This window comes from Suncus etruscus, chromosome 20 (genome assembly GCF_024139225.1).
Source record: "Suncus etruscus isolate mSunEtr1 chromosome 20, mSunEtr1.pri.cur, whole genome shotgun sequence".
Classification (NCBI taxonomy): domain Eukaryota; kingdom Metazoa; phylum Chordata; class Mammalia; order Eulipotyphla; family Soricidae; genus Suncus; species Suncus etruscus.
Genome location: NC_064867.1, coordinates 19,125,174 through 19,138,551, shown reverse-complemented (window position 1 = coordinate 19,138,551; position 13,378 = coordinate 19,125,174). Strand labels below are relative to the sequence as shown.

At 37.7% G+C, this 13,378-nt stretch overlaps 1 protein-coding gene across 2 annotated transcripts in view; it reads right to left on the bottom strand.

Moving 5' to 3' along the window:
• ZNF385D (zinc finger protein 385D) overlaps positions 1–13,378 on the bottom strand; it is a 376,013-nt gene that overhangs the window by 273,314 nt on the left and 89,321 nt on the right. For both annotated transcript variants that reach the window (XM_049766069.1, XM_049766068.1), the window contains exon 2: positions 1,055–1,197. In XM_049766069.1, coding sequence (XP_049622026.1) covers positions 1,055–1,197 — 143 coding nt within the window. The remainder of the gene's footprint in view (positions 1–1,054; positions 1,198–13,378) is intronic.

Genomic DNA, 13,378 nt, shown 5'->3' with positions numbered 1-13,378 from the left:
ACTAAAAAAGAGGAGGAAGATGAACATGAGGAATGTATCAAATTGTAAGAACACGCTTAAAAGTGAAAATTGAGGAGGTAGTAAAATTTGCATTGAGAAGACAGTTGTTCATAGCTAAAAAATGTATAATTAGGGGCTGGAACAAGCAGTAGGGCATTTAACTTGCACTCACTGACCTAGGATAAACAGTGGTTTGATCCCCCAGCATCCCATATGTTCCTCCAAGCCAGGAGCAATTTCTGAGCTGACAGCCAGGAGTAACCCCTGAGCATTATTGAGTGGGGCCCCCCAAAAAAAGTGTAATTGAAGAAGGAAAACTAGACTTGTGCAACTGTGATTGATCAGAATAAAAAGAAAGGAAAGGAAGAGAAAGTAAGAAAATATGAGAAAGAAGGAACAAGAGGGAGAAAGAAGGGGAAGAAAAAGGAAAGAGAAGGCAAGATCAAGAAAGGGGAAAGCAAGTTGAGGAATGTAGGGGAGAGAAAAGGAGGAAAAAAGAAGAAAAGGAAAATTCTTACTCCCAGAAACCTGCATTATTTTAGGTGAAAGAGGATCTGGTGTATGTGGAATGTGTTATTTTCCTAATCAGAAGGATCTTCTTTATTAACTTAAAAAAATGACATTTGAAAAGTGCAGGGTCCAGAAGTAAAAAAACACTCATTTAAGTTCTCAGACATACAACTAAATCAATACTTTTTACCTTAACAAACTAACCCATGTGGATAAGCTAGTAGTAACTTACTCAAACATTAGTAACTCATCCAAACTAATTAATTTGGATGTATTCTAGAAAAATTCACAAAATTATGGATGATCCTCAGAAAGACAAATTATGGGAGTCATGAATTCAGAATTAGCCCAATAAAACTAAATTTTTTTCTTTCCCCTTAAAAAAGCCAAGTTCTAGGAATCTTACATAACTAGATAGACAACTTTCTCATACCTTTCTGTCAAGCCATGGAAGGAATTATACAGTGACCACACAACTTACCCCTGCCTTTAGGTTGACTAGTATCTACAGCACTGGCAGAGCAAATTTGGGAGTGGGACTTACCGCATTAAAATTTGGGAAGAGGTTGACTGCGGCGGCAGTGTCAAGAGGAAAGGGAAGAAATGGTTTAATATCCAGCGATGGTTGCAAAGGAGGGGCTGGTGGACGGACCAGGGCTGGGAGAGCAGGGCTCTGGCATGTACCACCTGCAGAGAGGAGAGCAAAGGGAGTAATCAGGGACATAGTGCACATAAAAATAGCAATATCTCCTATAAGACTAGAAGGCCAGCTTTGAGGGTCACTGAAAAAATCAAGATGTGAAATGCATTTGACTTCACTTGGGAATCTGTCAATGAACTAATTTGCCATTAGGCAGAAGAATCTGCTAGAGCTGCTTTTTTTTTTCTTCTCTTTGGATTAAAAGTAACTGGTTATTAAGATAACAGCTAATATTGCTTACACTTCATATTACCCAGTTTATTCCTATTCTCCTGTCTAGTGCTTGGGACTGAGTCAACAACATATCAACAATCAAGACCTCTTGACTAGAAAAGCCATCCAACGTATCTCCATCCTTCTCTGAACCAATTTCAGTTCACAGTATGCATTCAGTCTGTCTCAGTAATTATTTTATGAAACTGCTCTTTTCCTCCATATCTAAACTCTGGCAGACATGATGATATGAACCTGGCATGGAAACTTAACCACAAACACCAGCAGCCATACTTGACTGCCCTGGCAATGGGAAGATTAAAACCAGAAAATCTATATACAAGTGAAGCAATCTTCATAGTTTTGAGCATGCAAACACACCTGCCTCCTTCCCAGAGACAAGGGCCAACACTGAGCAGGTTGTAGGATAATATGCCAACAAAGGCACCCCTTTCCATATGGGCATGGAATCAACAATTTGCAAGGTAGCAAACAACTTTGTCCCCTTTTCTATGACTCCACTGCACTCTCAAGTTGGAAGAACAGAAGTCCACCTCTGCATTCTGTCTCCAATTTTGGTAACAATCCAAAACATCAATTTACTGTTAATTAAAGGCTGTTTGAATCCTAGGAAACTGTTAAAATATGCCAGCATTCTTCTAATCTGAGAGGCAAGCAACAGACTGTAAAAACCTGCTGGTGAGAATCCAAAAAGCATTAAAAAAACAAAATGCAGTGGGAAATTTTCCTTCATCATAGAAAAAAATCCTAATAGAAAAGAGAAGAGAGATACTGTACCTGTCTTTTATTTGCCTGCCATTGTGTTTTTGGTTGTTTTATTGTTTTTGGCTTTTGGGCCACATCCAGAGGTGCTCATGGGTTTACTTGGGCTCTGCACTCATAAATTACTTTTTGTAGGTTTGAGGGACTATACAGGATGCCAGGGATTGAACCGAGATTGACAATGCCTGAGGCAAATACCCTACCTGCTGTGCTATTGCTCTGGCCCTTTATTTTTGAAATAAAGGAGAATTGCCTTCACAAATCTCACAGGCAATTCTGCTTAACTATATACGTATCATACATACAAATAACTCACATTAGTTATCTGAACACCAAGTGGATATTCTCTGATTCCCCTGAGTTAGTCCAACCAACACTACTGGATCAGAGGAGCTGATAACAAAGTAGGAAACTTAATACCTATAACAAGTCAACAACTTGGGATTTAATTAGCTAATCACAGACACACACACACACGCGCGCACACACACACACACACAACTTAGCTAATCTTGCTTCAAGATATAAAAGAGCTAGAAGCAAATTAACAAAAAAAAAATATAGCATTTTCTCCCCTTCTCTTTACTTCCCTCTAGAAAGGTTCCTCAAAAACAAAAAGATCAACATTTGGAAATTTGAATTTACAAATCAACTAAAATAAAAAAAGCTGGAAAAACTAGTAAAGAAGTAGAGGGTGGATGTTAAAATAAACAGAAAAAAAGAAGAAAAATGGAACAACTAATTCACTTTAGTGCATCAAAATCTTTTTTTATTGTTCACCTGGTATAATTGTCAAAAAACTTTTCTTAGAGTGTGTGTATTCATAAAATTTAGCTGATAGTTCTTTTATGAATTTAATATTGCTTAACACTTTTCTTTGAAATGGAAAACAACTGAAAATAACAAATAAAAACACTGAAAACGAGTGGGAGAAACTATTCACCCAATACCCATCAGACAAGGGGCTAATCTCCAAAATATACAAGGCACAGACAGAAATTTACAAGAAAAAAACATCTAATCCCATCAAAACATGGGGAGAAGAAATGGACAGACACTTTGATAAAGAAGAAATACAAATGGCCAAAAGACACATAAAAAATGCTCCACATCACTAATCATCAGGGAGATGTAAATCAAAACACTATGAGGTACCACCTCACACCACAGAGAATGGCACACATCACAAAGAATGAGAATAAACAGTGTTGGCGGGGATGTGGAGAGAAAGGAACACTTATCCACTGCTGGTGGGAATGCCATCTAGTTCAACCTTTATGGAAAGTGATATGGAGATTCCTCCAAAAACTGGAAATAGAGCTCCCATATGAACCAGCTATACCACTCCTAGGAATATACTCTAGGAACACAAAAATACAATACAAAAATCTCTTCCTTTCACCTATATTCATTGCAACACTATTTACCATAGCAAGACTCTGGAAACAACCAAGATGCCCTTCAACAGACTAATGGCTAAAGAAACTGTGGTACATATACGCAATGGAATATTATGCAGCTGTCAGGAGAGATGAAGTCATGAAATTTTCCTATACATGGATGTACATGGAATCTATTATGCTAAGTGAAATAAGTCAGAGAGAGAAAAAAAAAACGCAGAATGGTCTCACTCATCTATGAGCTTTTTGGGGTTTTTTTTTTTTTTTGGTTTTTGGGCCACAACCGTTTGACGCTCAGGGGTTACTCCTGGCTATGCACTCAGAAATCGCCCCTGGCTTGGGGGGACCATATGGAACACCAGGTTATCGAACCGCGGTTCGTCCTATGCTAGCGCTTGCAAGACAGACACCATACCTCTAGCGCCACCTTCCCGGCCCCTCATCTATGGGTTTTAAGAAAAATGAAAGATGTATTTTTGTTCACTCTGAGGACTTCAAGGGAAACTTCTTCTATGCCTGTCTGCCTGTGCTTCTGAATCCCCGAAGGTTTCCTCAGAGGCCTAGAGAGCACACCCCCCAAAAAACTACATTTTGAAGCTGCTGAATAAGTACATTCTGGCTGCAGGGGTCGCTGTCCAATAAGCTGAGGTCTCTGGCCTGTGGAGGCTCTGCCCTGCTGTGCCTTTGTTCACTCTGAGGACATCAAGGGAAACTTATTCTACACCTGTCTGCCTGTGCTTCTGATTCCCCAAAGGTTTCCTCAGAGGCCTAGGGAGCGCACCCCCAAAAAACTGCATTTTGAAGCTACTAAGTAAGTACATTCTGGCTGCAGGGGTAGCTGTCCAATAAGCTGAGGTCTCTGGCCTGTGGAGGCTCCACCCTGCTGTGCCTTTGTTCACTCTGAGGACTGTCAACTAGAGGCAGCAGAAGAGTTCTCTTCGCAACCACACACTCTTTCTAAACAATAAACCCCACGACAACATGCAGGAAAAACCACACTACAAGTGTGACAATGGGGTAACCTCGCAGGCAAACAACATCCACAGAGAATGAAGATGAAAGCTCAGATGACCTAATAAATTCCAACCACCTGATTAACATTTCAGATAAGGAGCTTAGAATAGAAATATGGAATATGTTCATAGAACTCAAAAAGAGCATAGATTGATCTGAAGAGAACACAAAGACAGAAATCAGAAAACTCCAAACTGAAATAACAGATCTGAAAAACATGGTTGCTCAACTGAAAACCTCAATGGATAGCCTTGCCAACAGGGTATCAGCAGCTGAGGAGAGAATTTGAGTACTGGAAGATGTGATGCAGAAATACTCAACACAACAGAAGAAATTGGAAAAGAACCTTAAGACAAATGAACAGGCAATGGAAAAAGTACTCAAGGCATGCGAACAGATGAAAATAGAAGTTTTTGAATAACTCAACAGAAACAACATAAGAATCATTGGAGTCCCAGAAAAACAGGAAGGAGATCTCCAGGAAGAATCAACTGTCAAAGACATCATAAAAAAGATGCTCCCAGCATTAAAGACTACATGCATTCAAATCCTGCATGCCTGAAGACTACCAGCTAAAAGAGACCCAAAGAAAAACACCCCAAGACATATCCTCGTAACAATGACATATCCCACAGATAGAGATAGAATACTGAAAGCAGCAAGATCAAAAAGGGAAATTACATTCAAAGGAGGATCCCTAAGACTTACCGCAGACATATTACAAGAAACTCTCAAGGCCAGAAGACAGTGGTGGGATATTGTGACAAGACTGAATGAAATGAATGCCTCACCGAGAATACTGCACCCAGCCCGACTCATACTCAGGTTTGAAGAAAGAATACAGAGCTTCCTGGACAAACAACAGCTCAGAAACTTCACAGATGATAAACCAGACTTAAAGGAAAATCTTACAGGTCTACTCTAAGACAAGAGAGACCAACAAACACAGCAAACTTATCTACAAAGATGACTTTAAATCCTATGACAATCATCTCCCTCAATGTCAATGGACTAAATTCACCAATTAAAAGACACAGAGTGGCAAAATGGGTCAAAAAGATGAATCCAACCTTCTGCTGCCTACAAGAAACACATCTGAATAGTCAGAACAAATATAGACTCAAAATCAAAGGCTGGAGGAAAATCATCCAAGCAAACAACACACTCAAAAAAGCTGGGGTGGCCATATTCATATCTGATGACACCAACTTTATACTCAGAAAAGTGGTAAGGGACAAAGATGGACACTATGTACTAATCAAGGGATATGTGCAACAGGAAGAAATTAGACTTTCAAACATATATGCACTCAATGAGAGACCAGCAAATTATCTAATACAATTACTGACAAATCTGAAAGAAGAAATCAATAATAACAAAATAATTGTGGGAGACCTCAACAGGACCCTATCAACACTTGATCAGTCAACCAGATTGAAACCCAACGAAAACATACTAGCCCTGAAAAGAGTAATGGAAGAAAGAGGACTAGTAGATATATACAGGACACTCCATCCCAAAAAACCTGGATACACATTCTTTTCCAATGTACATGGGTCATTCTCCAGAATAGACTACATGCTGACACATAAAACATACCTCCATAAAATCAAGAGCATAGAAATCTTGCAGGCTACCTTTGCTGACCACAAGCCTCTGAAATTAGATGTGAACTACAAAGCCAAACAGAAAAACGTTAACAATTGGAAATTAGATATCCTGCTACTGAACAACCAGTGGGTACAAGATAAAATCAAAAAGGAAATCAAAACTTTCCTGGAAACAAATGATAATGAAGACACAAACTGCAAGAATCTATGGGACACAGCAAAAGTGGTCCCGAGAGGAAAATTTATAGCTCTACAAGCACACATCAGGAAGGAAGAAGGAGCATACCTGAATAACTTAATGATGCAGCTCAAAAAATTTAGAAAATAATCAACAAAAGGAACCAAAAATAGGGAGACAGAAGGAAATAACAAAGCTGAAAGCAAAACTCAATGAAGTGGAAAACAAAAAAACAATCCGAAAGATCAACGAAAGCAGAAGCTGGTTCTTTGAAAAAATAAACAAGATTGATAGACCATTGGCAAAACTCACAAAGAAAGAGAGAGAAATCAGATAACTCATATTAGAAATGAAAAGGGGAAGATCATAACAAAAATTGCAGAGATCCAAAGGGTAATCCGAGACTACTTTGAGAAACTTTATGCTACCAAAGAAGAGAATATAGAAGAAATGGAAAAATTCTTGGACACTTAAAACCTTCCACATATAAGTAAGGAGGATGTAGCATATTTAAACACCCTCATCACTACTGAGGAAATTGAAACTGTAATCAAACATCTGCCCATAAAGAAAAGCCCAGACACAGATGGTTTTCCTAATGAATTTTTTCAAATCTTTCAAGAGGAGCTACTACCAATCCTAGCCAAGCTCTTCTATGAAATTGATAAAACAGGAACACTCCCAAGCAGCTTTTATGAAGCCAACATCACCTTGATACCAAAACCAGACAGAGACGCTGCCAAAAAAGAAAATTACAGACCAATGTCGCTGATGAATGCTGATGCAAAGATCTTCAACAAAATCCTGGCAAATAGGATCCAATGCATCATGAAGAAGATCATCCACTACGACCAAGTAGGATTCATCCCAGGAATGCAAGGATGGTTTAACATCCATAAATCTATCAACATCATACACAACATCAACAAGAAGAAAAATAAAAATCACATGATCATATCAATAGACGCAGAGAAAGCATTTGACAAGGTCCAACACCTATTTTTGATCAAAACTCTCAGCAAGATGGGAATGGAAGGAACCTTTCTCAATCTAGTTAAGCCATCTACCACAAGCCAATGGTAAATATTATCCTCAATGGAGAAAAACTAAAAGCCTTTCCTCTAAATTCTGGCACAAGACAAGGCTGTCCTCTCTCACCACTCCTCTTCAACATAGTATTGGAAGTTCTTGCTATAGCAATCAGGCAAGAAAAAGATATCAAGGGATTCCAAATAGGAAAGGAAGAAGTCAAGCTCTCATATTTGCAGATGACATGATACTCTACTTAGAAAACCCTAAAGACTGTACCAAAAAGCTTCTAGAAACAATAGATTCATATAGCAATGTGGCAGGCTACAAAATCAAGTTACAAAAATTAATGGCCTTTTTATACACCAATAATGATAGGGAAGAGATGAAAGTCAGTAAGGCAATCCCATTCACAATAGTGCCACACAAACTCAAATATCTTGGAGTAAACTTCACCAAAGATGTGAAGGACCTATACAAAGAAAACTATAAAGCCCTTCTCCAAGAAATAAGAGAGAAAACACGGAAATAAAAACACATACCTGCTCATGGATTGGCAGGATTAACATCATTAAAATGGCAATATTCCCCAAAGAATTATACAGATTTAATGCGATTCCTTTAAAAATACCCATGACATTTTTCAAAGAAGTGAATCAAACACTTATGAAGTTTATCTGGCACAATAAAAACCTCCGAATAGCTAAAACACTCCTAGATAAAAGAAAAATGGGAGGCATTACTTTCCCCAACTTTAAACTGTACTACAAAGCAATAGTTATCAAAACAGCATGGTATTGGAATAAAGACAGACCCTCAGATCAGTGGAAAAGCTTGAGTTCTCAGAGAACGTTCCCCAGACATAAAATTACCTAATTTTTGACAAGGGAGCAAGAAATCCTAAGTGGACCATAGAAAGCCTCTTCAACAAGTGGTGCTGGCAGAACTAGTTAGCCACTTACAAAAAAGTGAACATAGACCCCCAGTTAACATCATGTATGAAGGTAAAATCCAAATGGATTAAAGACCTTGATATCAGACCGGATACCATAAAGTATATAGAACAACAGATCGGTAAAACACTCCATGACATTGAGGCTAAAGACATCTTGAAGGAGGAAACTGTACTTTCAAACAAGTGGAAGCAGAAATCAACAGATGGGAATACATTAAACTGAGAAGCTCTGCACCTCAAAAGAAATAGTGTCCAGGATACAAGAGTCACCCACTGAGTGGGAGAAACTATTCACCCAACACCCTTCAGATAAGGGGATTACATCCAAAATATACAGGGCACTGACAGAACTTTACAAGAAAAAAAAAACAACAACATCTAATCCCATCAAAAAATGGGGAGAAGAAATGAACAGACACTTTGATAAAAAAAAAAGAAATACAAATGGCCAAAAGGCACATGAAAAAATGCTCCTCGTCACTATTCATCAGGGAGATGCAAATCAAAACAACAATGAGATACCACCTCACACCACAGAGATGGCGCACATCACAAAGAATGAGAACAATCTGTGCTGGCGGGGATGTGGAGATAAAGGAACTCTTATCTACTGCTAGTGGCAATGCTGTCTAGTATAGCCTCTATGAAAAGCGATATGGAGATTCCTCCAAAATCTGGAAATTGATCTCCCATTTGACCCAGCTATTCCACTCCTGGGATATACCCTCAGAACACAAGAATAAAATACAAAAACCCCTTTTTCACACCTATATTTATTGTAGCACTATTCACAATAGCCAGGCTCTGGAAACAACCAAGATGCCCTTCAACAGACAAATGGCTAAAGAAACTGTGGTACATATACACAGTGGAATACTATGCAGCTGTCAGGAGAGATGAAGTCATAAAATTTTCCTATACATGGATGTACATGGAATCTATCATGCTGAGTGAAATAAGTCAGAGGGAGAGAGAGAGATGCAGAATGGTCTCACTCATCTATGGGTTTTAAGAAAAATAAAAGTCATTTTTGTAACAATCCTCAGAGACAATGAGAGGAGTGCTGGAACTTCCACCTTACTCCATGAAGCTCACCACAAAGAGTGGTGAGTACAGCTATAGAAATAACTACACAGAGAACTACCATAATTATGTGAATGTATGAGGGAACTGGAAAGCTTGTCTGGAGTACAGGAGGGGATGTGTTGGGATGGAGGGAGATTTGGGACATTGGTGGTGGGAATGTTGCACTGGTGAAGGTGGTGTTCTTTACATGACTGAAACCTAATCACAATCATTTATGTAATCAAGATGTTCAAATAAAGAAGAAAAAAAGAAAAATGAAAATCATTCTTGCAATAATAATTTTCAGACACCAAAGAGAAAAGAGCTGGAAGTTACAGCTCACCTCAGGAAGCTCACCACAAAGAGTGATGAGTTTAGTTTGAAAAATAACTACATTTTCCTAATAATGAGAATGTATGAGGGAAATGGAAAGCCTGTCTAGAGTACAGGCGGGGGTCGGGTGGGGAGGAGGGAGATTTGGGACATTGGTGATGGGAACGTTGCACTTAGTGATGGGTGGTGTTCTTTACATGACTGAAACTCAAACACAATCATGTATGTAATCAAGGTGTTTAAATAAAATATATATATAAAAAAACACTGAAAACACTGAAAAGCTAAAAACAAAAATTATTTTTAATCTGTGTTATATATTATACTTTGAAAATGGCAGTCACACAGATTCAGCATATAGTTTAATATTAAAATTTCAGAAATTTGGTAAGTGCATATTTATTAAAAATAAGTTTAAAATATACATGTTTTTAATTTATTTTTGTTTTGGAGCCATATATGATGGTGCTCTGAGGTTACTCCTGGCTTTGTCCTCAGGATTTACTTCTGGAGGTGCTCACTTCATACCAGGGATTGAACCACTTCATCTTTATGTAAGCCTACTTCTATACTATCTTTGGGGCCCCATATTTATCCATTTTTGTTACTTCCACATAAGCATTCTAGGCTTCAGCTTGTAATTATGTTAAAATTTAATTTGCAAGACATCAAGAGCATATTCTATAATTATTGGCCTTAAAAGTTTTTCTCTAATTCAGGAAATTTAAAAAGTTAAAGAAAAGCTCAAATTAATTTTGCTCATCAGTAGAATATGAAGAAAAAATTATAAATAAATATAAAGTGATTATATAAAATAAGCAAATACATATAAAGAAAGTGATTATAAATAAATATAAAGTGAATATGAAAGTTAGGTAAATGTTTTATAATATTTTAAACACCTTGATTACAAACATGATTGTGGTTGGGTTTCAGTCATATAAAGAACACCACCCATCACCAGTGCAACATTCCCATCACCGATGTCCCAAATCTCCCTCCTCCTCACCCCACCCCGGCATGTACTCTAGAAAGGCTTTCTATTTTCCTCATACATTCTCATTCTTAGGATAGTTGTCAATGTAGTTATTTCTCTAACTAAACTCATCACTCTTTTTGGTGAGTTTCATGAAGTGAGCTGTAACTTCCAGCCCTCCTCTCCCTTGTCTCTGAAAATTATTGAAAGAATTTCACTTCTCTTAAAACCCATAGATGATTGAGACCATTCTGTCTCTCTCTCTTTCTCTCTCTCTCTCTCTGATTTATTTCACTCAGCATTATAGATTCCATGTAAGCTGAGAAGCTGAGAAACTTCTGCACCTCAACAAAATAGTGCCCAGGATACAAGAGCCACTCTCTGATTGGGAGAAACTATTCACCCAATACCCTTCAGATAAGGGACTAATATCCAAAATATACAAGGCACTGACAGAACTTTACAAGAAAAAATCATCTAACCCCATCAAAACATGGGGAGAAAAAATGGACAGACACTTGGACAAAGAAGAAATACAAATGGCCAAAAGCACATGAAAAAATGCTCCACATCACTAATCATCAGGGAGATGCAAATCAAAACAACTATGAGGTACCACCTCACACCCCAGAGATTGGCCCATATCACAAAGAATGAGAACAAGCAGTGTTGGCAGGATATAGTGAGAAAGGAACTCTTATCCACTGCTGGTGGGAATGCCATCTACTCCAACCTTTATGGAAAGCGATATGGAGATTCCTCCAAAAACTGGAAATTGAGCTTCTATAGAATCCAGCTATATCACTCCTATGGATATACCCTAGGAACACAAAAATACACTACAAAAATTCCTTCCTTACACCTTTATTCATTGCAGCACTATTTACCATAACAAGACTCTGGAAACAACCAAGATGCCCTTCAACAGATGAATGGCTAAAAGTTAGGTAAATTTTAACTTCTGCGTTTCTCTAAGGTGCTCATTGGCTATTGATGGGTAGAACACATTTGGTTGTGGTGCTAACACACTCAGTCCTGGACCTTGCCAGGAGCCACAGAATCTTTTAGTTGTGGCCCATAAACATGTGTTCCCAAGGAGTATTAGTGTAGTTGTGATGTTTATTGGGGGTAGGTGTGATAAATAACTTGCTCACTTTTATGTTCCCCGAGAGTTCATTCCTGCAAAGATAATTTTACCCTTGTTAGTTGTGATACTCACTGGAGGTTGATCACTTTAATTATAATTTTTGTGCAACCTAGTTGTATGCTCAATAGTACCTACTGTCTAGAGGAGCTAGGGGTTCGAAGTGGCAGAATTGCTTAGATTGGTGCATGTAGGTGGCACTGGGCATCTAACTTAGGTTCTCAAATCAGGCACTTTAGCCAATGAATCATTCTCAGGCCCCATATACAGCTTTTATATTAAAAAGTAAAACAAATAATAATAAAGATCATCCATTAAATAAGATTTTCATATTAATCCAACTATGTTGGGGCCACAATGATAAGCATTGACATAATTTTTTGATAAATATATATTTAATGCTTTAAATATTTGTTTTAATATATTGACATGTAAATATATTTTAAGCATTTTAAAAATAAAAACAGGCATATTCTTTGTAAAGAAAATGGCAAAGATTACATATTCTGATTCACCACCTGTATTTCTGTACAATGCACCATAGTGGCACTGGCCTATATCTACAAAAGGCCCAGGAAAAATACAAATATCATATAAAATATGTTTCAAAAACACTTATATATTTTACATCCTTTAACATCAATGTACCAAATCATAAAAATAAATGTGAGTTTGTGAACTTCTTTCAGAAACTCAAGGTTGCTAGTTGGTGATTATAATAGCAGTAATTGAGATTATTAAGGAAACACATTTCTTTCTCTGAATCTCAGAAAACCAAACTCCAATTCATATTTGTCTGTGTTTTATTGTGCTGCCAGATGAATGCTAAAAGCAGAAACTTAATTTGGGATAAAGGTTTAATATAAAATGGCTTGCTAATAAATTTCTTTCCAACGCTTTCATTTCTTTCTCTATTGGATTGCTGATTCTCCTACTAGGTTTTAGAAAATGAATCCAACTTCTTCATTGGGTCAATGTACATTGGCCTAAAAAGACTTGCCATCAGCTGGTCAATTCAGAAAATAAAAGAAAGGTCTGATGCCCAAGATCAGTTGACAGCACTGAGTTGTGTAGAATGGTCACTTATTCTGCCTTTGACCACAGAGAGAAATAAAGTGAGAATTGGGACTATGAGTCATAACTGGAACTCCATTCTGGAAACACTGATTCAAAAACATTTGTCCAGTTAAACTGTCAGTGAATAGACAATGACCCTTGAAAAGAAACATGTGTGGGTGAGCCGTGCTCTCACTCATCCAAATTATGTGTTCATTTTCAGTTGTGAACTTTATAATACTTCAATAAGTCACCTCAAATTTATTTTTGTATAAACTTAAGATAAAATCATATTGTTTCCTCTGCCACATCACCACCAAAAGTTATGACCAATATTGCAGGACAAATGGTTCAGTGGGTAGGGCTCTTACCTCACACAGTTAACTGGGTTCAATCTCTGGCAATACATACA